General features: G+C 40.6%; 1 protein-coding gene across 1 annotated transcript in view; it reads left to right on the forward strand.

Moving 5' to 3' along the window:
* PSTPIP2 (proline-serine-threonine phosphatase interacting protein 2) overlaps window positions 1-26254 on the forward strand; it is a 78507-nt gene that overhangs the window by 34475 nt on the left and 17778 nt on the right. The window contains exons 2-6 of the mRNA XM_081078225.1: window positions 1049-1149; window positions 13047-13124; window positions 18466-18500; window positions 20698-20804; window positions 25418-25480. Of these exons, the coding sequence (XP_080934351.1) occupies window positions 1049-1149; window positions 13047-13124; window positions 18466-18500; window positions 20698-20804; window positions 25418-25480 (384 nt within the window). The remainder of the gene's footprint in view (window positions 1-1048; window positions 1150-13046; window positions 13125-18465; window positions 18501-20697; window positions 20805-25417; window positions 25481-26254) is intronic.

Here is a 26254-nt window from a genome sequence, read left to right on the forward strand (position 1 = left end):
GGCAACATAGGGAAGAGAGGAATCCTGCTTTTTCTGGTAGAGAGGTACCTTCTGGTGTCCCCCACCACTACTGAACAGCCAGCCACTCCTCCCTCTGCAGACTGGGGGCTGGGAAGGGATGGTCTGCCTTGGCTGGGTTGGGAGTGAGGGAGCTCAGATCTCCCAGAACAGGGCACTTTCAGAGGCAGCCTGAACCCCCCTCCCCTCCTGCTGAGGCAGTCAGTCGCCAGGCATCGGTTGGCCAGGGTTTAGAGGGCACAGCTCACTGGCCCATGTGGGAATCGAACTCGGCGTTAGGAACACAGCGCTCCAACCAGCTTCGAGAGACTTAGGCAACTTCCTCCAACCTCAGAGCACATAGTAGAATAAAATAGGAACACACTGCTAATTTAAAATTTAAAAAAAATTCCTTTTCCACAAATTGGGCCCAGAGACCTATGCAGAGCATGCTGGCTGGTGGGCTCCCCTCTGTGTTTCCCCATGGAAAGCCAGCTTCCCTCTCCCACTCCTGGGGCCTGGCTCCTGGCTCAAGGCTGCTTGGCCTTTGCAGCCATACCTTCTACCCTCAGATGGGGCTTATTGGCTATGGGAAGAGACGTCATGGTCAAGTTTTGTGACATGTTTAAGGACAAAGCGAACATTGTATAGTCTCTGGTTAAAAGGGGCCTGTAGTGTGAGTGAGTTCCCATGCAGCAGCATGAAGAAGCACTCTGCAGAAGCCTGGAGTGCGTGCCCAATTCCTGTTCTCAGTCCTGGACTGATGTAGCGCCCAGGTTGGGGCCCAGACTGGGCCTGAGCCAGGTCAGCTCCTTCATCCATGTGCCTCTCAATCCTCTGTCACTTCCTTCCTGTTTTGTGGTCCTTCAGTTTCATAATTTTAGAAACTCTTCCACAGCTCTTTGCATTCTTACTTCTTCTATTTTGTTCGTTTTGGTCACATATGACGCGTTTCAGGAACTTCCCATTGCCAGCTTCCCCCATCGCTTCAGGCCTCGAGGCTGCTGTCTACACTGTTCCTGGTCTGACACACTCTCGTTTTTTTCACCAGAGTCCAGACATCCTCAGCACTGTTGGCTATGACAGCATAATCCAGCACCTGAACAATGGCCGCAAGAACTGCAAAGAGTTTGAAGACTTTTTAAAAGAAAGGTACATGCTGTTTCCTCTCCGAAGACAGGAGGGGAGGACAAAATGCTCCCATACAAACAAGGAACAAGTCACTGTTTCTTGTTTGTGTTTAATGGTTCATAAGACCCTTTGCTGTACGTTATGGAACAATCCCCAAGCAATAAATGGTATCTTTGTCCTAAAGTTCTTAGAAACCAGTTGGAGAGATAAGATGTATGAATGAAGCAGCAAACAAAATATAACAAAACATTAAGTTGTGTGATACCCGTGGCACTGAAAGACCTCACGGGAGAGGGAGATTGTGGAGCACTGGCCAAAAAAGGGGGTGGGGTGGGCTTCATGGAGGAGGAGATTCTTGAGGTGGCCCTTGGTGGGTGAGGTGGATTTGACAGGTGGAGGTATCCAGATATCTGTGGCGGAACAGCAAACTTGGAGATGAGAATGAGAATGACCCATGTGGTGGAGGGCGGTGGGGCAGAGCCTGCCTCAGAGACCACTGGGGGTCAGGGAGCAGTGACAAAAATACAGGACACATCATAGCACTCCAGAGGGAAGCAGAGCTTGGTGGTAGGGAGAGCTGGCTTGGTTCAGAGGATTTTTTCCCCCTTTTATTTATTTTTTAATGGATAAGATGTATTTTTTTAAAAAATTCTATACTTAATGGTGTGAGTTCATTTTGTGGAAATCTTATTCATCCAGAATACTTCATTTCCCAGTGATTCTGGATAAAGGAGTTGCTTTAGGGGAATTTTTGGCCAAAGATGCACTCCGTTGGTGGATCCCAAAATAATTAACAGGTCCTGTTTGTCAGGCAGTGAGTGAGAGAGTCATATTTTGGAGATGCAGACATCAAAGTATTTTCAGTCAAGTCTCCTTATTTTCTACTCAAGAGAACATTAAGTCACAGCGAGCTCACACAGGTAGCTGCCCTTGGATGGGGTGGCCTCTCTCCTTGAACTGATTCGAAGGTCACTCTGTGCATCTTAGGAGGCGTGGACAGAGAGAGGTCTGTCCACTGTTAGGCTCCGTGGAGCTGGTCACTGAGGGACCAGCCTCTCTCTTCTACACAAGATGGTTGAAGGTGGTGACATCAAGTTACAACTTTCCTTTCCTCCCCTGAGGGACCAGCCTCTCTCTTCTACACAAGATGGTTGAAGGTGGTGACATCAAGTTACAACTTTCCTTTCTCTTGGTGGGCACTGGAGGCAGGCTTCCTCCTTTTTTCAACAGAGCTCTGTCAAAGTAGCAAGCAATCAAGTGGTCCATGACTAGGCAGGGGATAGAGGCACAGGACACCCCTTGCTTTTGTGTCCCTCCAGTTAGGGCTTTTGTTAGGGCTTTTGTATATTTTTCTCCTGGGAATGGAGAGCGTTGCCATACATCCATGAAGGAGGTGTTGGTTAATGGCCGAAGCTTCCACTACCCAGTCAGGACCATCCAAGGGTCCCCTGGCACAAAGGGATGGTGGTATAAATCAGCAGTGTTCATATTTTTTTTTAATGTAACCCTCAGTAGAAATACATTTTACCACATGAAACCTATGTAACTTTACTAACCGTTGTCACCCCAATAAACTTTAATTAAAATAAAAAGTAGGGGCCAGCCTGGTGGCTCCGGTGGTTGGAGCACAGTGCCCCTAACGCCGAGGTTGCCAGTTCGATTCCCACATGGGCCGGTGAGCTGCGCCCTCTACAGCTAAGATTATGAGCAACACCCTCCCTGGAGCTGGGCTGCCATGAGCGGCCGGTGGCCAGCGTGAGTGGGCAGCAGCCAGCGTGAGTGACTGGCAGCTGGCGAGAGCTGCCATGAGCTGCTGTGAGTGGGCGACCAGTGACCGACTGCCTCAGCCCGGGGGGAGCGCAAGGCTCCTAATCCCAGCTTGGGTCAAGGAGCTGTGTCCTACACAACTAGACTGAGAAACAATGGCATGAGCTGGAGTTGGGGGGGAGGCGGTAGAAAGGGGGGAAAAAGTAAAAAAAAGAAAAAGAAATTTTACACTGTCACCCAGTACACACATGCATAAAACAAAAGTTTAACAAAACATTACTATCCTATAATTTATGCAGTTCTCTTCAATTAAAAAGTGCTAGTCATGACCCATTGAATTGCTTTATAGTTCCCAAGTGGGTTATGACCCACAGTTTGAAAAACACAAGTCCAAATAGAACCCAAAAGCTAAGACCTCACTTTTACAATGTTTCACAAAAATGTATGGGAAAGAGGAAAAAAAATACATGTACATTAAAAAGGATTAATATTTATACTGTATTTCTAGTATATGGTCATTTTTCTCCGGGAGTTTCAGAGTAAAAAAAACCAGTCCCATGTGCTCTGATTTTGAGGAAGAATCTGCTGGCATCAGGTCAGAGTGTCAGATATGTATGTATGCCCTGAGCGTGGGTATGTGGGGCACCTGAGCAAGCAGCCTGCCTGGACTTTGGTGTTCCTTTCCTGGCAGTGTGCTTGCCTGAAGGAGCACTGAGGAGAGAGTATGCATTCCCTCACTATGTCCTGTTCAGGGATGATACATGTGAAGTACCATCCTCTTCAGGTTTTGGGGGGTCCAGCCTTTCCTCTTGCTCTGAGGAGGGTGGGGTGCTGGTGGGACCTGGAACTTGGTCTGTTGAGTCTGGGCCATAGTCTGATGTTGCTAACATGTCCTCCTTGGGTCTTGAGCATTATTTTACTGAACTGCCGTAAATTTCATGTGGAACCCTGGCATGTTCATATGGGCTAGAGGCAAAACACATACAAACATGGGCAAAGATAACAGCAGTCTGTCACAATTGTTTATTATTTTGAGTTCATCAAGTGTGATACACATACATTTATAAAAATTTTATGTTATGTGTCTAAATATGCCTTATATCCTAGTTTTGGGACAAACCCACCCAAAGTGTCAAAGTCCTACCATGGTACTCTCTGGAATTTCTGGTAACTTAACCTGCCCGGGAACAAGGGAAGGGACAGATACTGTACCTCCAGGGTGAACACCCTCTGCCACTGTCCCCTGGATGGAATCCAGGACTATGACCCTCCATGCCACATTTTTACCTCCATTATGGAAAGTAGGAAGTATCCTTTTCCTTGCTTATACCCTGATAGATTGCAGTCAATCCATTTACACTCATTTGAGGATGGACAGAACAGTCACCCCAATGCAAGGTGTAGTGTCACACGCTGCTCTGGAGTGGGCAGGAATGCTCCCTGTCTTTCATCTGTGTTGCTGATCCCTGGGCCATGTCTTGGCACATGCTCTGTAGCTGATCAGTCCCCAGGAAGTCCTGGATGACTTATTGTAACACAGCAAGTAAGTAACAAAACAGAGTAACAAACCATCCATCAGCAAATTGCAAATTTGCCTAGTTTACCCTTCTACCAGCTAGAGAGGCATGATGAGAAAGATGATGACAATCGTATCAACATCTGAGTAGCTGCATAATAACAGCCACATGTGAAGCATTTGCTATGTGCAGTGCTAGGAGCTTTGTCTCAGTACCTCTATTACTGTAACATTGAGGTTTATACATTCCTTTGAAATATTCCCCTTGGACGCACATCAACTGCGTGAGGTATTATTATTTCCATTGTCTTTGCATGGAACTGTAGCTTTTTAAATGAGGTGGCATAAATAATTTACCTGGGAACCTAGAAAGTGACAGAATCTAGAACAGCTCCAAAGGTCTCACTCAGACCCTGTATTTATATGACTCATCAACTCTGGGCCGAAGGATAGGATGAGTTTGTTTCCAGCACAGAGACCTTCTCTCCCTCTCCCTTTTCTTCTGTTTCATACATTCTCACTCATTACACTACTCTCTCTGTTCCAGCCAGACTGGTTTATTAGGAAGCATAGTTTGGGTGTCTCTGCCTGTACATCTTTACTCCATTATTTCTCCACCTGGAATGTCCTTTGTCCTTGATGCCTAAGTAAATTCTCCTCATCCTTTAAAGTCCAGGTCAGGGTGGCTGGTTAGCTCAGTTGGTTAGAGCGTGGTGCTGGTGGCACCAAGGTAGCCATTTTGATCCCGCATGGACCACTGTGAGCTGAGCCCTCCTTAAAAAAATAAAAAATAAATAAAGTCCAGGTGAAATTTTCCTCTTTTTTTTTCTTTAAAGGAAGCAGTCTACCAAACAGTCCAGTCTGAGGTCATCCACAGGGTAACAATTAAAATGAACCTATCGTGTCCCTGGTAGCCCAAGCCTCAGGTGGGGTCAGACATTCAATACTGAGCTCTTGCTATAAGCAGTAAATGAGAAATATGAAAATGAGGGTAATCATACTGCAGAGGATAGCTGGGGGGTGATTAAGTGTGAATTATTCACAATTGCCATTTATTGAAGGTGTGCTCGATACAAGCAAGCTACTATGTATTTTGCATATGTTATAGCTCATTTAATTCTCATAAAAACCCTGTATGGCAAGTTTTATCGTCCCTATTTTACAATTGAAGAAACTGAGGTTCAGGGAGGTGATGTGACTTGCCTAAGGTCAGACAGGTAATCAGGGATGGATCTGGTTTCAAACTTAGGAAAATTGGCCCCTGGATTTGTGCGGTTAACCACTCCAGTATGCCTCATACCCTACCTGGTAAACAGTAAGTGGTGGATAAAGGGTCCCCATTGTTAATATTGTTACATTAACCCTAAAAGGTAGGTAGGGAACATATCATTAGCTCCATTTTACAGATAAGAAATGTGAGATTTAGTAAGGGTTTCAATGACTTACCAGGATTACAAAAGACATAAGTAATGGAGCCAGGACTTCTATTAACCCCATGTCTAATTGTTTTTCCCACTTTACTTAATGGTCTCCTAAGATGACTGGGTATATTCTCTAAAAGGGGGTTTCTCCAGGAACTTGGTGGCCAGGTCAGCTTCTTAATAGGGTGTTGCAACACAGTCCTGAATAGGGAGGAACGAAGCATGTTATAGCACTTTTATGCCTGGAATTCTGCACCATTTGTAGGTTAACAGCTATACCTACAGACTGGGGGCCCCAGCCCCAGTGCCTTGGGACTCTGTGCTCTTCCCAGGAGCTCCTGTGCATCCCAGGGTTCCTTTTTAGGGTGAGGTCAGCTTGCCCTGGTTACAGCTCTCATTCTGGGATTCTCACAATGGGTCAGCTATCTCTCAGAATGGGCTTAAGAAGGACAGATTGCCAGGGTGGGAATGACAGATTTCCTTAGACATTAGCATCCTGTGGTCAAGTTACAGTCAAGCCACTGTGTACTGCATGAATTTCCAAGGGCTGTCGTAATAAATTGCCACAATCTGGGTGGCTTGAAACAACATAAACTTATTCTCTTAAGCTAGAGGACAGAAATCCACAATCAAGATGTCTGTAAGATTATGCTCTCATGAAAGCTCTAGGAGAGAGTCTATTCCATGTCTTTTTCTTAGTTTCTAGTGTTGCTGGAAATCCTTGGTGCTCTTTGGTTTGCAGCTGCTAACTCCAATCTCTTCTTCCATTGTCACATGACGTTCTTCTTTTGTGTGACATTCTTCTTTTGTGTCTTCCTACCATATTCTTATAAGGACACCATCCATATTGGATTAAAGGTCCAACCTACTCCAGTGTAAACTCAACTAATTACATCTGCAATGATCCAATTTCCAAATAAAGTCATATTCTGAAATACTGGGGGTAAGGACTTTAACTTTTTTTGGAAGGAGGGGGATATAATTCAACCCATGACATTAACATGTACCCAATAGAATGGGCTAGAAGCTGAGATCTACAAGGGAAGTAGAGTACTAGGATGAGAGGCCAGACACTTGAGTCTTCTGTTCCTGGCTTCCTCAGTAGCCAGTGGTGGTACTAATCAAGGGCCTACACCTTTCTCAGTTTCCTCCTCTGTAAAACAAAGGGGTTGTGTTAGATGTTCTATAAGCTCCCCTCTGGATCTAACAACATTGTCGTTTTCAAAGAATTGATAATTCAGGCAAGGTACTGTGCTTGGCATATACAGCAAAAATGAGCAAGATATCTAAGTGTCAGGTTTTATAGCAAAAGGATTTCCTCTTACACACCCACTCTGATCTTGGGGCTGCCTGGAGCACTGGGTTGAGGCTCATCCTGAGGGAATGCAGACCTGATGGAAAAGGCCAGATCTGACAGCATTTGCTGTGGGTCACTGAAGGGGAAATGGCACATGGATTATGCCTGGTGTGGGAGTTTGAATAGGGGAGGGGTAAATGTGAGCTGGAGTTTTCAGGGAGGGCTTTGTGAAGGAAGTGTAGGCAGCTAAATGCTTAGAGGAATAGTATTCCCTCTTCTGTTTCCTCTACTGTTTTGTACATTTTCATCATGGCCCTCGTTACCTGGTGGTGAACGAAAGTATTGGTTTACATCTCTCCCCTCACCGGATTATGAGCTCCTCTAGGCAGCTCTCCTGTTTCAGTCATCTCCATATTCTCCTAATATAATGCCTGGCACATAGTCAATGTTTAATAAATGACAAATTGATGAACAGATGAGAGGGAAAATTTGGATAGACGGTAGAAGGGCGATCTAGGTAAAGGCTTACCTCTTCTAGGGTAATTTTTGCGAAGTCCTAGATTCCTTCATTGGTTACAGGTCCCTAGACTCCACTACTTTTCCAATTGCTGGGGGAAATATCTTCTCAATTTCATGGTTGTTCCCCTGATTTTATGAAGATGACGCTGCAGTTTCACCTCCATTAAAGCCCCTGCTTTCTCCAAAGAGCACACCGTTGTGCTTACTGGGACTCATTGCTCCCCAAGTTCTAGGACTTTCCATGGGGCTCAGATGATGTCTATGGTTTGTTCCGATTCATGGTACCTTCATCTCATAAGAAAGGGATTCAGTAATTTCTCTTCCTGGAAACCACACAAGATTACTGAGAAGTCTTTTTTTTTTTTTTTAAATCATTTTTATTTATTTAGTTGTTTAATCCTTCTTCCCTCCCCTCCACCCAGCCACCCTCCACTCTAAGGAGACTTTTTTTTTAAATTGGGGAATATTGGGGAACAGTGTTTCTTCAGGGCCCATCAGCTCCAAGTCGTTGTCCTTAAATCTAGTTGTGGAGGGCACAGCTCAGCTCCAAGTCCAGTCGCCGTTTTCAATCTTTAGTTGCAGGGGGCACAGCTCACCATCCCATGCGGCAGTTGAACCGGCAACCTTGTTATTGAGAGATCGTGCTCTAACCAACTGAGCCATCCGGCCGGCCCAAGAAGTCTTAATGAATATAATCCTGAAAGGAGAAAATACGTGCACATTTTAAATATACTCATATGTATATTTTAGGGAAAATGGCCTTAACATCTTTTTACATGTAAAAATATTAAATGTTCATTGTAGAGTGTCATAAATTTTTATGTAGATATACTAATCCAGCCCCCCCTTATCTGTGGTTATGCTTTCTGCAGTTTCGTTTGCCCATGGTCAACCACAGTCCAAAAATATGAGATAGAAAATTCCAGAAATAAACAGTTTATAAATTTTATATTGCACGCTGTTCTGAGTAGAGTGATGAAATCTCACACTGTCCTGCTCCATCCCAGGAGCCTGGGACATGAATTATCCCTTTGTCCAGCATATCCATGCTGTATACATTCCCTGCCTGTTAGTTGCTTAGCAACCATCTCGGTTATCAGATTGACTATAATGGCACCACAGTACTTGTGTTCAAGTAACCGTGTTTTTACTTGATAATGGCCCCAAAGTGCAAGAGTAGTGATGGTGGCAATTCAAATATGCCAGAAAGAAGCCATAAAGTGCTTCCTTTAAGTGGAAAGGTATGTACATATAAGAAAAAACATATTGTATATATAGGATTTGATACTATCCATGGTTTCAGGCGTCCACTGGGGATATTGGAGCTCCCTGGGGAGAAGGGGGAGACTACTGTATTGTGAACAGAGATTCAGAAAGGTAGAAATACTGTAGTTTCTAGGGAGTTAAACTGCATCCTTTCTTACAATTAGAGTCACTTTCAGGTGCATTTCACTTTACATTACTAGGAGCTGGCAAACATTTTAGAAATAGAATCCAAGAGTAAAGGCTCAAGAAAAAACAGGATTCTTGCTCAAACTGTGGTACTGAAGGGAAGTATGATATAAGATCAGAAGGGCATGAAGGAGAATGCACTTTCATAGTCTCAGAGCAAATAGATAAGGTTCCCATGGTACCCAGAGCAAGATGAACCCAAATGACACCACAACCATGCAAAAATACCTTGACCAACAAAAGGGAGGGTGGCAGAGAGGGAGGGAAAAGGGGGGGAGGGGAGGGGAAAGAGGAAATATGAAGTCAAAAGGAGCCAAAGAACCACGGCTCATAACACAAGAACAGATAGACAAAACCAGTCCAACATCTGGGTAACTGATCCCAACTACAAGATTTACCAAAGGAAACAGTAAAAATATTCAGAGGTATAATCCAGGAAAATTTTTATGAAATGAAGAACTACATAGCTGTGAAGGACACACCATAAACTAGGAAAGCTTGGTAGAGAGTAATCAGTATTGATTATGATTACATAAGAATCAACATTAACATACAGCCTGGTTAAGTTATTGAATTGAAGAAAGAACTCTTCAGGTATCCAGGAAGGAAAAACAAAACACAACACAAGGTGCCTATACAGGAATGGGCAGCAGGGAACCAGCATGGCCCAGCTTCTCTACAAGAACAGATACTAGTGGAAAAACCTCAGCAGAGTTCTGAGAGAAAGTTTAAGAACATTCATTACACCAGGAAGATTGTCACTCAGATATCAAGGCTACAGATAAATGGTCTCAAGTATGAAAGAATTCAGGAAATACTGATCGCTCCCTCCTGCCCCAGAGCCATTTTGGCGAAAGACCACACACAAAGTGATGAAATTCAGTCAACCGAGAAATGAACCAAAACACAAATCTTAGAGATGGATAAGCAGTGGTAATGGAGCTGATGGTGAACATCAAACCCATTTAAATAAATAGTTAAGACTAAGCAACCAGGAGGAATTATGATTGGAGAACAGAATGTGTTATAAATACAGATTAAATAAAAATGTAGAAAACTACGTAGAGGAAGTGGAAATACAACAGTGCTCACCATCTGATCCTTTCACAGTGTGCTGTCACACATCTAACACTGTCTAAAACTGAAAGAAATAGTTAAATATCTTAATGTCTCAATCCTCTTACTTTCATAAACTTTTTTTTTTAACTTCCGTTAATTTTTCCTGTGGCAAAGAAACAATTACTTGAAATTCAGTAATTCCTTCAGTTTCACTTCAGTTTCCTTTTCTTCTATGAAATTCAAGTAAAATCAAGTTTAATAGCCTATTTTTTTTAAAAAAAAACAACCATGTAGAGTATGGTCTCATTCCTTTACAATGATTTATGCCTTACTTATCTGTCCATTTTATCTGTAAACCTGCATAAAGAAATGTACAATACAATCATCACCAAATGTTAATACTAATTATTTATTTTTATTTTTATTTTTTCGTTACCAAAAAGTATTTACTGGGGAGGTGGGGAAAGGATTGCAATCCAGTATCCCGCAAACATGGTGAGCCATGTGAAAGTTCCGAATAATAATTATTTTCAGTTTGTGGAATTTGGGACAGTTGGTTCCTTTGTTCTTTACATTTTTCTTTTGAGCTAGTTCTTTAAAATAATGAGCACATATTATCTTAATAAAATAGATAAAGTCATTATTTAGAAAAGACAAATGACAGAATGGGAGAAACTTTGTAACATATGGAAGAATAAGTATTAATATTCATAACATAAAGAACTAATACCAAATAATAGGAAAAATGCAAAACACAATTTAAAAATTGGGATGGTATGGACAGGTAACTTAGGGTAGAGCTACAGATGTCCAATAAATAGAAAATAATGCACAAGCACACTAGAAATCAGGGAAATGCAAATTAAATTAGATCCTTTTTTTGTTTTGTTTTGTTTTTTTACCTCTTTCCCCAGACTGGTAACAATTTAAAAAGATTGTTAATATCCAGTGTGGGTGAGGGTTTCTGGGAATGGGAACGCTTATATACTTGTGGAAGTATAAATTGAAAGGGCTTTATTGGAGGGCCATTTGACACTATTTTCCAAAATTTAAAATGCATATCCCTCTTTTTCAGCAAAACCCACTTTCTCAGAAGTTCAGTCTTGAAGAAACACTCTCAGAGATGCCCATGGATATCTGTCCAAGGATGTTGCTTTACCTTTATTTTGGTAGTAAAAACTGAAACAAATAGGGGGACCCTGAACCATGAAAACTCCGTGTTATGAACATGGTTTTGCATTACTGATAAGGAAAGTACTATATGATATGTTAATAGGTGGAAAACAGAACAGCAAAGAATGGAATGATCTAAAAGTTATGTATATGTGAGATAAAGATATGTAAATGCAGAGAGAAAGCTCTGGCGAGATCCCTATTAAGCTTAACAGTGGTTACCCCTGGGGACAGAGGTCGGGTTGGGCAAGAGCATGAAGGGAGACTTTCATGTTTTAGTCCATGCAATTTCATATTGTTTGAATCTCTTGCAGTGAGAATGTATTCATTTATTACTTGTGTATTTTTTTTCTTAATTTGAAGAAAGTGGGGTAGACATGACTAAAATCCCGTCACCTGATAGAATGGTTTAGACAAGGCTAGGGCCGGGATATGGTGACAAAGGGTAAAGGGGAGAGGGAAAAGGGGGGATGAAAGGGTTATATTTAGTGTGTTAACAGACTTATTCATGCTACACCAAATAATGATCAGTTGCCTTCATGAGACACACTGACTGCAGAGTTTATAAATTCCCCTCTTTGGTACAATTCAGTTATATATTTGAATTGACTGTGAATGAGGAACTCTATAGGATGATGAAAGGGTACTTTTTTTTATTATTAGTTTCAGGTCTACAAAACAATAGAATAGTTAGACATGTATACCCCTCACAAAGTGATAACCCTCCTCCCCCAATTTACTACCCCTCTGATATCGTATATAGCTGTTACAATTCCATTGACTCTTTTCTCTATGCTGTACTCCATATCCCGTGACCATATACACATATATATTCATATATATATTCATATATATATTAATTGTAGTTGACATTCCATAATATTCAGCTTTAGGTGTACAGTGCAGTAGTCAGACAACTACACCGTCCATGAAGTGGTCTCCCTAATAAGACAAATGCCCATCTGACCCCCTACAAAATCTTTACAATATTATTGATTATATTCCCCAAACTGTATGAAAGGGTACTCTCAGAGAAGATGGGAGGAGGGGTGGGTCTAAGTGCATTTGATGGAACTCTCCCTTCACTAACGAAACACACATACACACATATTATATATGTATATAATATACATATTATATATACATATATATATATTATATTATATATATTATATGTATCATGTTTCTCCGAAAATAAGACCTAACGGGAAAATAAGTCCTAGCATGATTTTTCAGGATGACATCCCCTGAACATAAGCCCTAATGCGTCTTTTGGAGCAAAAATTAATGGAAGACCTGGTCTTACTTTTGGGGAAACACGGCTATATATTATATATATTATACATATAATACATATATATATATATATATATATATATATATGTATTATATATATATATGGCTCCTTGGATCATAGTTTTGCAAATTTAGTCTGTAATGTAGTAGCCTGTGCTGGTTAGGGGGCCATGCTTGGTTTTGCTGTAATGTCGTCCTAGGGACTAGTACCTATAGAAAACCACTTTAGAGATGAAGGCCACTGGTCTTTTTACAATTCTTCCCTGTTATGTAGAGGGAGTTTTGCATTTTAGAGACTGGTGTTATATCTGAGCTTCTACTGTGAAAGCTGCAATTTTGTCTGCAAGGGGAGTGCCGTGTGTCTTCAGTGAGTGTCAGCCCTGAGAAGGACTTATAACCCTTTCTTCTGTTCCCCTAGAGCATCAATTGAAGAGAAATATGGCAAAGATCTGCTCAGCCTTTCTAGGAAGAAGCCATGTGGACAGTCTGAGATCAAGTAGGTGCCATGTTTCTTTCTGGTTTCCAGGTTGGCTGATACTGCCTGGAGCCCCTACCACTTCAGCAGGCAGAGCTGGCTAGTGGGCAAAGAGTGCTGGGTGAAAACAGTTTTTAATGTTTTGTCTTATTTCCAGGTGTGACAAATATAGGAAAATAGAAAGAAGGTTAAAACAAACTTTGAAGCCACAACCTGTTATTAATATTTTCTAAATTTTCCTTGAAGTCCTTTACTACATATATTTTTTCATAGTAGGATTATATTATATATAATTTTATACTAGAAATTTAATAGAGGGACTTCTACACACACACACACACACACACACACACACACACACACAGTTCGTAATAACTGTGAGAGACTGTCTTTCACACCATTTTATAGTTCTCCACCAATGTGAGATTTCTGTCTCACAATTATTTATTCTTCCATCATTCCTGGCTTCATGGACAGGCAGACAGGAACCTACTCTTAGCCTTCATAATTCGTTTAATGTTCTTCGCCATCACCATTTTGAAATTCTTAATCATTTATAAACAAGGGGTCCCACATTTTCATTTTGCAGTGGACTTTCCTTCTCCACAACAAACGTGTTTAAGGAGGCTTGGGAGAAAGTTCAGGCAGACCTTTGTAAGCTGCTGTAGATGCAATCACATCCCATAGTGACCTGCATACTGCTTTGGCTGTGCTGCCGACAGCGGCCTAGGTGCCCCGAGGTCTGTGTCCTCTCAGAGGTGAGAATGGGGGCAGACATGACATTGCCCTTCCTCTTCCCTTGTGACTTGAACTCGTGCACGCACACACTCACGGGCATGCACCTCCCAGACTGCAAAATACTGGAGTATTGAAAAGGAGGAAACGTTGGAAGATATTTAAAATACTAAAGGGTACATAAGCCTGAAAATGTATTATCCTCAGACACAGAACATTGATCCGAGGAGAATTTATTTATTGATTTATTGATCATATCTTACTTTCGATGCTGTGAATGAAAAATTTTAAAATACACTGAAGAGTAAAAAGACAACCACAAAGAGCCAACCCATCACCTAAATTTAATGATTATTCACCTTTGCCATATTTTCTTAATGTAATTTTGAGACTTTCTCAAAGTATTCTTGGTTCCTTTTAGTGATTAACTGTATTGAGAGATGAAACTCTGAGTTCTACCTGGGTCATTGTCATAGGGATGTTCCTGTTTCTAGATCCTTTCAGGGGATACATTTTAAAAGCATGAGTTCATATTGATATTTCCGATCCTAATTTAACTTTACAGGATTTTACTTAGCTTCCTTAATTTTATTCTTATTTCCTTTTGCGCTGAAAATCTTGCTTTCTGACAATATTAACATAATTATTTGCTTTATATAATATATATTAAAATGTTTTAAAATAATAATATCAACATTGCTAATAACAATAAAACTTCTGAATGAAGTTTAACGTTTCTTTGCAGTTCCTTTTGCTCTTATTGTTCACATGAGAACACTGTGTTCTAATGTCACTTAAAATATTTATTTTCTCTGCGTGGTTAGATAACCCATTTCATACTAGTTTATGTTCATTTCAGTTTGTTTTAAAGTTTAAGGGTGGTTTTCTTTTCCCTGTTTGATTTAGTTTTATTTTTTGAATATGTAAAACATTTACATGTTCACTGGTAAAAACTGTACAGACTTGAATAAGTTGCACTGTCATTCCAGGAGGGTTTAGAAAATTTCAAGGAAGATTAGTGGGTCAGCTGATTAAAAACAAACCAACCAACGAAAAACCCCACGCAATTCTTATTCTTTATTTAAAAAAAGCATAAGCCGTTTGGGAAAATATCCAAACATTTTTGAGGGATCTGATGGAAAGACCCATATTCTCTCACAAAGCACTTCTTGGAAAAGCTGTTTAGCAGAATGAGTCTGATCCAAAAATGGTATTTCTTATATTCTTACACATTTGAATTGTAACCTAGTAAATTCATAGAGAGACTCCAGCACCATTCGCTTCTGTTCTGTGATAAAAGCCAGTCTGTTTTCCTTCTAAGAGTATACCTCAGAGCAAGAAGACAGAACAGGATATGAGACCTGGGGACTTCATTATCAAGGGGGAAGTGAAATAGGTGACTTCTGTTTTTGTCATCTCCAGGATGATCTTTAGGAAGGTGCCTTAGATGAGAGTGCATGACTGCTTATCCATGGGCGAGGGAGGAATTTTCACCTCATTAGCCACATTGAGAGACTCTGGCCTCTGAGGGGTCTTGTTAGGGTTTAAGGAGAAAGTGCTTATTAAAAGGGTGATAGATTATTTTTTTTGCACAGTAAAGGAGAACACTAGGCAGAAGAGGAGATGGAGGTTGTTGCTACCACCCTCAAAGCTTAGATTCTATCCCCTGATGGTCATCATGTCCTGAACAGGGGAAACAATTAAGTGATGACGTGAGGCAAAAAAGCTAATGACAAACTAAAGGGATATTGGGGCTAATCCTGTAGTGGGCCATCATTCAGTCACTTAAAATGGGAGAGAAATTTAAGACCCTGAACAGACTACTTATCTGTAAACCTGGATTTCAACTCCATGACTCGCAATAGGGCCAGCCTTCCTGTTGTATCTGCTGCCAAACCCACCTTTGTTTCTCACTAATTCCAGTAATAAGTCCTCTCTTCAGTGATACTCATTCATTTTTCTGGACCATTGATGCGTTTGTTTGGATGTGGACACTTTTCCAGTGAACTGTGTTCCTTGAAAATTTGTATCCTAAAATGGGTAAAGTGTATGGAAAATGCGCAGTTACGTTTTTCTGCTTGATATATTTGTAATAATTGGAAATGTTTGTGTGAGAAAAGGAAGGGAGAAGTAAGAACCCTTTGTTTAGGAATAAATAGACAAAGTGGGACAAGTGAAATAGCTATCTGATAAAATACAAATTTCCTTACAAGTAATCAGCGTATTTTAATATTAAATTCTAATGAAAAACAATTTTCCATTGAATGATGCTGAAGATACCAAGGAAGTGACTAATAAATTAGTCCACGTGAACTTTAGAGAAACACTGTAGGACTTCATCTTTATGTAGATTTGCCAAAAGCATTTTTATGTGAATGCAATTTTTATGTGAAAGTAATTCGGAGGACAAAAATTTTCAGGCTAAGTTAGGACGCAGAATCAGGGACAGCTTTTTACTCTATCCAATTCCCAAATTCCTGTAAGGTTAATGTTTGCAATGATGTTCTAGGAATTATTATTTTAAAGATGGCATTACCCATTTTTAGCTATATTAAACTGACTCAAATCCTTAAAAAATAGTGAAATAGCTAAAAGAAGGGGCCAATTGGAAAACAGAAAGGTTTTTACTTTGCAAAATAGCAGAACTTGCCACATAGATACAGAAAATGATCCATGATCCTATGTTCTTATGGCTAGGGGAGCATGAATTCACAAAGTCCCATTCCTACTTGAGTGGTTGGAGTGAGTCCAGTGAGATTTGCTTCCATGAAGGCAGCAATGAGCAAGAAAATTCCGAGGGCATTTTTTCATATATCTGTTGGCCAGTGGCCAACATATGGAAACAACCAAAGTGTCCTTCGATAGATGATTGGATAAAGAAGATGTGGTATACTCTTACATACACACTGGAATACTATTCTGCCATAAGAAAAGATGAAATACTGCCGTTTGTGACAACATGGATGGATCTTGAAATTATTATGCTGGGGCCGGCCCGGTGGCTCAGGCGGTTAGAGCTCCGTGCTCCTAACTCCAAAGGCTGCCGGTTCGATTCCCACATGGGCCAGTGGGCTCTCAACCACAAGGTTGCCGGTTCAACTCCCTGAGTCCCTGAGTCCCACAAGAGATGATGGGCTCTTAAGGGACTGTGGGCTCTGCCTCCTGCAACTAAGATTGAATACGGAACCTTGAGCTGAGCTGCCTACTGGATGGCTCAGTTGGTTGGAGCGCGGGCTTTCAACCACAAGGTTGCCAGTTCGATTCCTCAAGTCCCGCAAGGGATGGTGGGCTGCGCCCCCTGCAACTAGCAATGGCAACTAGACCTGGAGCTGAGTTGCTCCCGCCACAATTAAGACTAAAAGGACAACAACTTGAAGCTGAACAGCACCCTCCACAACTAAGATTGAAAGGACAACAACTTGACTTGGAAAAAGTCCTGGAAGTACACACTGTTCCCCAATAAAGTCCTGTTCCCCTTCCTCAATTAAAAAAAAAAAAAGAAATTATTATGCTAAGTGAAATAAGGCAGAAGGAAAAAGTCGAGAACCATATGACTTCACTCACATGTGGGATATAAAACTGAAAGCAACAAAGGAACGTGACAAAGAAACAAAAACTCATAGACACAAACAGAAGTTTAGTGGTTACCAGAGTGTAAGGGAGGTGGGGGGATGGTAGAAGAGGGTAAAGGAGGTCAAATGTATGGTGATGGAAGGAGAACTAACTCTGGGTGGTGAACACACAATGGGATTTATAGATGATGTATTACAGAATTGTACATTTGAAACCTATGTAATTTTACCACCCATGGTGACCGTAATAAATTTAATTTAAAAATAGATTCCCAGGGCCAATTCACCTCAGAAAGAGGTTTAATTAAGGAAGGATGGAAGAGACCTAAAACCATGGCCAAGGGGGAAGTCTATGGGAGGAAGAACCGTGGGCAGTAAGAGAGGGGAAGGGGAAGATTGAGAGAAGGTATCAAAAATGTGTCATGGCTTTCTCCACAGAAACTGTGGCATAATCAATGTGTGTTGTTTTAAGTTGCTCACTTTGTGGTAGTTTGTTATTCAGCGATAGAACACTAATACAATGTGTTTCATGTCTGTCTCCTCCGTTAGACTCTGAGGTGTGTCTGGTACCATTGACTCACCAACATCTAACACAATGTCTGGCCCATACTTGATGCTCAATAAGTATGTGATGCTTGATGAATGGATGTAAAAACAGGTGATCAGGAGCCAGAGTTTGAACCCTTCCTTTATGAGCTTGTCTCCGTATTTCTAATGACCATACTTTAAAGAATGACTGGTCTTCTTATGAGAAAGGGACTATAACTCCTGTATTACCATTGGACAAATGAAGCATGAAGAATTTTGGCATCTACCCAGATGGACAGAGAGAAAAATGTATGATACTTGTGCCATACATTTTGGTTGAGAGAGTAAGAAAGAGGAGACTGGACTGGAGAAGTCTTGATCTTTTGCTGTTTTCTCAAGCTCATGGGCAAAGATGAGTCCATAGGCTCTACGTTAAGATGTGGGCAGAGAGAAGCATGCAATGGCATTATAATAAGATTGTACAGCTAGTTTCCAGAACTGAAATTATACATGTGCTTGTTTTTTAGCACCCTGAAGCGGGCCCTTGATGTCTTCAAGCAGCGTAAGTGACTCAAAATGTATATGCTGTCCTTGTTAAGCTCTGTGTCTGTCACTGAAGGTGGGTTTTAATTTCACCCATCTCATATTGGGTGAAAAAAAGTTAAAGCCACTCCTAAGATGAGAAATAGCTCTGTAGAGTCAGAATGAGCCGGAGAACCCTCCACACCTGCGTATCAAGACATGCATTTGCCTTCCTTAGAGCAATAGTTCTCACACTTGAAGTCTAGGATGAGACCCTGGCACTTTGGTCTTCAGGGGATCCTGTCCAGTTCTAATATTCCCCAGGCCTGTTACTGAGAAGCTGCCTTTAGGATTTTCGATTCTTCAGAATACTTGCTGCTTCCAAACTAAGGATTTTACCAAAGCATAGTATGTACATGTGCTTAAAGTGTTTCTATAGCCAATTGAGTGGTTCTAGACCTTTGTAAAGGTTAGCTAAATAAATATTCATTTTAACTTTTCCATCGAAGGTGTCCTCTTCTCTCTTTAACCCATCAATGAATACACTTCTCAAGGTATATGCACAGTATCTTTTCATATTTCTTTTATGCACTGCAAGGCCAACCATGGTGGCCCAGTGGGACTTCAGCATAGGCTGGGTCTCCTAAGCATACCTATTTGCCGTTCCTTGTTTTCTTTTTTCCCAACAAGTGGTTTCATTTTTTAATTAAAATAATAAATATGTGTATTAAAAATTAAAGTGAGACAACTAACTATGAAGAAGATAGTACATATCTGAATTTTCTCTTCTTACTGCTGAGCGGTTATTGGTGAATATGCCTCCAATGTTTTTACACAACACACACATACATACATGTATATCTATTCATATAACTGAATACGATTATACCATGGCAGTGCTTCAGAATCTATCCAGTGGGGCATATGGTTTTAAATTGTTTTTAAAATGAAAAATGTCAATTTATAATCATGCTAGCAATTTGGTATATATCTTTCCAGACCTTTTTTTATGCATTTACAATTCTCAGTCTCTTTCTCTCTTTCTCTCTGTGCAGACATACACACATGTACAGATATGAGTGAGTTTTTATATAAATGAGATTATACATACCTCTCTACAATTTGCTTTTTCATTTAAAAATGTAGCATAGACATCTTTCCATTTCAGTTCATATGGATCTACCTCATTCTTTTAGATTTAAAATATTTGATTCTACAAAACGCCAAGTTTCTTCCAGAAAGGTTATATGGATTTTCCCCCCATCAACAGTGCTGTTTTCCCACAGGCTCGCTAATACCACAAATTTTCATACTTTAAAATTTTGCCAAACTGAAAGGTAAAAAATGATTCATTTTTGAGTTTTAAAGTTTTGCATTTTTCAATAGTTTTATGGCTGCATATATTTTCAAATCTTTATTGGCCATTTAGCAATCTTTTTAAAATTTCATGTTCTTTAACCAACTTTTTAATATTGTTTTAGATAGATAGATAGATAGATAGATAGATAGATAGATAGATAGATAGATAGATAGATTTGCTTTGTGGAAACTCTTTTAATATAGCTATTTACTCTTTGTTATATAAATTTCAAATATTTTCCAATTTGTCAGGTATCTTCTAACCTTGTTCAGATTATTTTGACACACACAAGCTTAAAATTTTTCTTAGATAAGATCTATTCATCTTTCTAGCTTTAATGCCATATTTCAATTTATTTTCTCAAAACAAATAAGATAAAATTTTTAGTTTTTCTATTGTAGAGGTAAGCTATGCTCATTGCAAAGATCTTAGAAACTAAGGGGAAAAATTCAATAATAATCTTTCTATCCAGAGATAAATATTGGCAGCCAAAATTTTGGGGTATGACTTTCTTAAAAATGTTCAGGCATATGAGATGTGAGAGATCTTTAGAGGCCATCTAATAAGAAATGAGGTCAAATTTTCAATTGTAGCGTGTCTTTTAGCATGAAAACTCCATGAGCTTCTTGCTGACCCTGGGCATACACTAGGTTAGTAACAATTAGTGGTAGGAGGTTAAGCTAAAGATTTGCTAGCCTTGATCTTGGTAGCCAGGGCACATGGACAGTCTCAAAAAATGTTGATGACCAAATGCAGTCAGTTAATTTAACCATTTGCTCCATATTTTATATATATATTTAAATTTTGTACAGTTTTGTGTATTTGAATTCAGATATGTAGCTCTTGTTTATTGTTTCTTTTTAAATTCTTTCTGCAGAAGTAGACAATGTGGCACAGTGTCATATTCAGCTTGCACAGACTCTAAGAGAAGAGGCCAGGAAGATAGAAGAATTCAGGGAAAAGCAAAAGCTGCAACGGAAAAAGGTTGGGTTTGCATATGTGTTAAGATGTTGCTTTTCTTCTGGCAGAAAACTCCAGGCTTGCTTTTTCATTAAACTCCTTGTCGCGGCTCCCGCCTTCTTGCAACCATGCTCTTCTTTGAACCTACGAGATCATTTATTAGGGAACCATGTAGGAACCATTTATCAGGGGACTCAGTCTAGACCGTTATGCCTCTGTGCCCACTTACACCCCAGGCAAGTTCTATTTTAATTCTGGCAGGATTCAGGGGTCCAGCCTGCTTTTCTCTTCTTTTCATATCTGCTGCCACTATTGAAACTGACCGAAAGGGGAATCCCTCTTTCTTCAATAGAATCTAGCACATCCAAGCTGGTGGGCTCCCAGACCACACTCCTTCTGGACAAGGCACGAAGGGACGGGTAAGAAATGGAGGAGGCTCACATTCTCTTTCGAAACCATAATGTACTCCAGCCTCCCTATTTGACAAATAGGGAAAATGAGGCCCTGAGAAACCAAATTCTTTTTGTGCTCTAAGCAGATGTGCATAGGTTCTTTTTTCACTGATGGGATTTGCTCTGGCCAACTACGTGGAAGGAGATGGGAGTGAGCAAGTTAATAAAACTGGCGAACATTGGGAAGTTAGAAGGATCAAGTGTTACTTTGACGAGACCAGCCACTATTCTGACTCCCTGCTATTTTGTTCCTAAAAGACTTATATATTCAGGGTGGCCTGGAAGCCAAGTAGGACCCTCCCAGAGTTTTTGTTTTATTTTGTCTCCAAGGTTGGAACTCAGTTTCACATGGGGGACAAGCTCTTCCCTATCTGGCATCCAAAGATTTCCACTCAGGTCTCCATAGACAGCTCTGCATGGACTTTTTGGAAACCTTTCTTCATCCTGACTTTTTATTGTCCCAAGGTCATTGTTTTTAGTGTGTGTAGCCAATTAACAGCCAGCAGTTAAGGTTGATGCTACCCGTACTTTAATGTAGCCTTGGTTTTGGTAGCCAGGCCAATGCTCAACGCAGGGACGGTCTCAATAAATGTTGGCGACCAAATGCAACTTTACCTGTGGTTCTTCCAGCTCTTGGTGGCCACTTGGCATTTGGAATGAGTGGCAGCATATTAAGATCCTGACTGCCTGACCTCTGTTGTCATTTCATGAAAAGCTCTTATAGCTGTGCCACTTACTAGGATGGAAGGGTGGAAACTAACATTTAAGGAATACCAGTCAATATTCCTTCACATAAATTCAAGCTTCATGTGCCAGGTCTGAGGGGTCCATCTGACCCAAAGTATTTTTCAGAGCAGAAATAATATGTATATTACACCCACTCATTGGATGGTCAAACTATTTTTGGCTGAATGTGCCGGCCCTGCCCAACTCTTTAGAGGAATCACAATTTTTGAAACAAAATGCCTTAGACAACCAGGATCTATGCATACACAATTTCCACGAAGAGGAGAGGAAGGTCATTTCCTCACGTTTTCAAGTGACCTGAGTAGCCCTAGTCATTTCAGAGAGAGTTTTGTTAATGTTGCAAGGCTGCACAAACTTCCCTTCCCAACAAGTTACAAAGAGCAATTTTCATAGCTAGAAGAAGATGTTCTGAGTTCTGTCAGGCAATAGAGCAGCTTCTGCTCAACCCACCACTGTCATCCTATCCACCCTACATACTGTGCTCTCAGCAGCAGGAAAAGGCCTTCTTGGCTTTTGCGAAGTTTATTAATATATTTGTAATTACCTGTGTCACAATGAACTCTGGATTGTACCACTTCCGTATGACCATACTTTTTTCTTAAAAAAAATTCAAACTTTGGAGGAAAATGTGTCAATGCTAACTTCTCATTTTCAGTGGTCAAACCCTGCATGCCTTTCTTGGTCTTTCGCTTCTTGGAAATGAAGCCACTTCCATTTATTAAGGAAAGCCATCAAGTTGGTTTCTTTTAGTAAACGGGGGCAGGGAGATGCGGGTAGAAGGGCTGGTCAGACAGAAGTTTATGGTGTACTCTCTTACACAACTAACATTATCTGAGGGTGGTGAACAATAGGGACGTGGGCATCCTTTCCTCACTGAGTATAGAGCATAGCAAGAGAGACGGACATGACATGACGATCATGACAAATGATGAGTCTTAAATGGTAGGGCAGGATAAGGTGCCACCTGAACATACAGTGGGGACACCTAACCTAATCTATGGGTCTAAGGAGGTCTGCTGGAGGAAGTGACCTTGAAGCTAAGGTGAAAGGCAGTGTAGGTGAAGGCTGTGAGAGAAGAGGCTGTCACTGCTGGGGGTTGGCAGGGGGGGAGAGTCTGTGGAGCCATTCCTAGGAGGCTTGACGTCTTTCTTCCCCAGCCCAGGCCTAAGTCTGACAGGGCCAGCACAGGGTCAAGTTTCTCTCTCCTCTGATGCCCATGTGGTTTTACCATCTCCGCTAAGATTGGGATGATCAGGGCAGAATTTTGTCCTGCCTGTGGAGAGGCACCTGCTTTGTTACAGAGCAATGCTTCTAGTTTTCAGAATAAAGTCTGAGTGTGGGTAGACAGACCACTAAGCAGCTATTTCAGTAATTTACTGCAGGGTCATTTTGGTCATTTATAAATTTCGTCTTCCTTTTCACCTTTTCTCTTGTCCCCACCCTATAGCAGAGATGATTGTGTTTTGCATTACTGTGAGTTGTCAATAACAAAACAATCAAATTTTCATTGGATTTGGTCTCAGCAGAAAGTCTGAGTCCTAAAAGAAGGATTTCCCCACGGACACCTGAAAGAGAACCCTTGACTTACTGGGGCCGCCATGAGTGGGGTCACCCTATCAGTGAACATGGACATGAGGAGACTTAAATCGAGGTGGTGTAGCAGACAGAGCAGGACTTGGGGTCGCTGAGTGGCCTTGAGCAGAGCCTATAACCATCACCTCTTGGGACCCAGGGGTCACGCCTGTCAGGTTAGAGAGTAGGACTGCTGATCTCTAGGATCCTGCCCACCTACAGATGCCAGGAATTCTACAGATGCCAGAGAGAGGAATGACATGAAGTGGAAAGGGTTGGCTCATAGTAGAACTTTGTAGCCATCAGAGAAGTATTTGAAGCAGGTGTTACGTAGAACTCAGGGATAAGCAGGTCTGGCTTGGGCCGGAAACTATAAAATAGTAGCAGCTCCCAAACTGGAAGAATGGCAGTGTGTCTGTTTGGAGTAGAAAGGACCATGGACTAGAGCAACATTGCTAACTGATCTGCCTGGGAGCCTGGGAAAAATCAAGAACCATTATTAAATAAATAAGCCCAGCTCCTTCTACTGGCAGAGGCACATGGGCTCATGTGCACCACACAGCTCCCTGTCTGCGATGGCAAGGGTGTTGGAGCCCTGTCTGTTCTCTAGGTCAATGGTGTTTTCACATTAGTGGGTGCTTGGCTACTTCTTTGTCCCTCCCTTTCAGCTGGGCTGGAAGATGAGTCCTCAGTTCTCTGAGGGCCCCTGGGGGCCCCCCAAGGGAATTTCATGTATTCCACAAAGCTCATCTTCAAAGTGAGACCATTCCAAATATCCTATCCAGATAGTTTGAAAATCTATATTTGTGTGTTATAGTAATAGACAGAAACTTAATTTTCCAAATGAGAAGCCACATTTGAATTTCATCTTCAATATAATTATTTTGCATTATATCATTTTGCACAAGAGCAATGTAATGTCCTAGCTTATTTTGAATTATTGCATCTCTTGGCCTTTGATGTACCCATTTGCTTTTATAGAGCTACAACGAGGATTGTGGTAGTTTAGGGTAATGATTAGGAACAAGGGCATCAAAATCGGGTTCCTGGGCTCAAATCCCAACTCTACTAATTGCTGAGTGTTTACTTTGGTAAATTAATCCACCTCAGTTTACTGTCAAGAAAATACTTACAGTCGTTGTGATGGATGACAACTGCTTAGTACATAATAATGCTTGATAAATGGGAACGAGGATTTTTATGTCTGAGAGGTACATTTTTATTATTAGTTCTATTACCTTGACTAATAAATGTATTAATGTCACAGCCACAACAAAGAAATTGCTCCCGAATGAACTTGACAGAATAGCTTACATTTCCTGGATTAGATAAAGAGTAGGAAAACAGCTTCTAATTTTAGCTGTCCTATAAACATTTGTTCCCTTCATACTGCCTTGGCTCCTTGCTGTTTAAGGGTGTACCATTGGATGGATGCTACAGAAGTGAATATTTGTAAGTCCCTAATTTAACTGTGTTGACCTAAGCTTACAGAACAAAGACCTGCTTTAAAATCTAAATGGCACTTTAACAAAAGTTTAAAAATCCCTTTTTGAAACCAAAGTTCATTGATAACAGATTTGCTGAAGACACTGTTCCAAGTTGATCAATAATTTTCAATATTGGCTGCCCAAGTTCAAAGGTGGACCCCACCATTAACTAGCCATAAAACTCTGAGCAAATTGTTCAGCTTCTCTTTACTGCAGTTTCCTCACTTGTGAAATTGCAATAATAAACAGTTCACCTATCTTCTGGGTTGTCTGAGGACTAAATGAGACAATCCATCTGGAACACTTAGCCTTCAAGATAAGCTGGTATTAACAATAATTTCTGTTTTTATTATTAATAGCACCTGTGCTCTCTTCACAGACAGAGCTTATAATGGATGCTGTCCATAAACAAAAGAGCTTACAATTCAAGAAAACCATGGATGTGAGTTTCACTTTATTGCCTTTTTCTGAAATCCTGTGATGTATGAGTGTATTCCTCCTTAAATAACATTTCAACAATGTTATTTATTAGTGCAGTGATTTTTTTTTTTAGTGGTTTGACTTTCTTTCTTTTTAAGGCCGTGGAAATATTGAGGATGAAACTAGATAGTGGAAATACAATGATGTTATCTATCTGGTAACCTGGGAAAGTATACCAAGTCAATTTAAATATTTCAGGCCAAGACACAATATTATACGAGTATATACCATATGATACCATTTATCTTGTGGGATTTGAGCTTTCCTCCTGTGAGTATTCTGAATCTTGATTTCTTAACCCATTTTATTGAGTGACCCCTTCCTCTTTTAAGATAACTGCTAGTTGTAAAAGCCTTCTTTCCTTTAACTACTTTATAAAAAAAAATTCTTAACAAGACCACGCTAAGGCAGTTTGCTAGGGATCTCACCCTACCTTTTCATGAATCTGTTAACTCTGGATATAGTGAAGAGGAATTATTGGAACATCTATGACTCCATCTTTGTACAGAAGTGTCATCATGATATTCTGATTATGACATATTTGGTAACCTGGTCAAAAAAAGAAAATGTCACCAATGTTGATGGCAATTCACAATCTTTTCTCTGTCATTTTTTTTCCTCTGATGTAGATCACCTCAAAAGCAATTGATAAATAGAGAATGCTATCAGTGTAATGCAGAAATAGTGTTGGTTGATATTTGATTGCTCCCAGACCTCTTTTTTCAATATGGATAAT

Source organism: Rhinolophus hipposideros (assembly GCF_964194185.1).
Source record: "Rhinolophus hipposideros genome assembly, chromosome: 17".
Lineage (NCBI taxonomy): Eukaryota > Metazoa > Chordata > Mammalia > Chiroptera > Rhinolophidae > Rhinolophus > Rhinolophus hipposideros.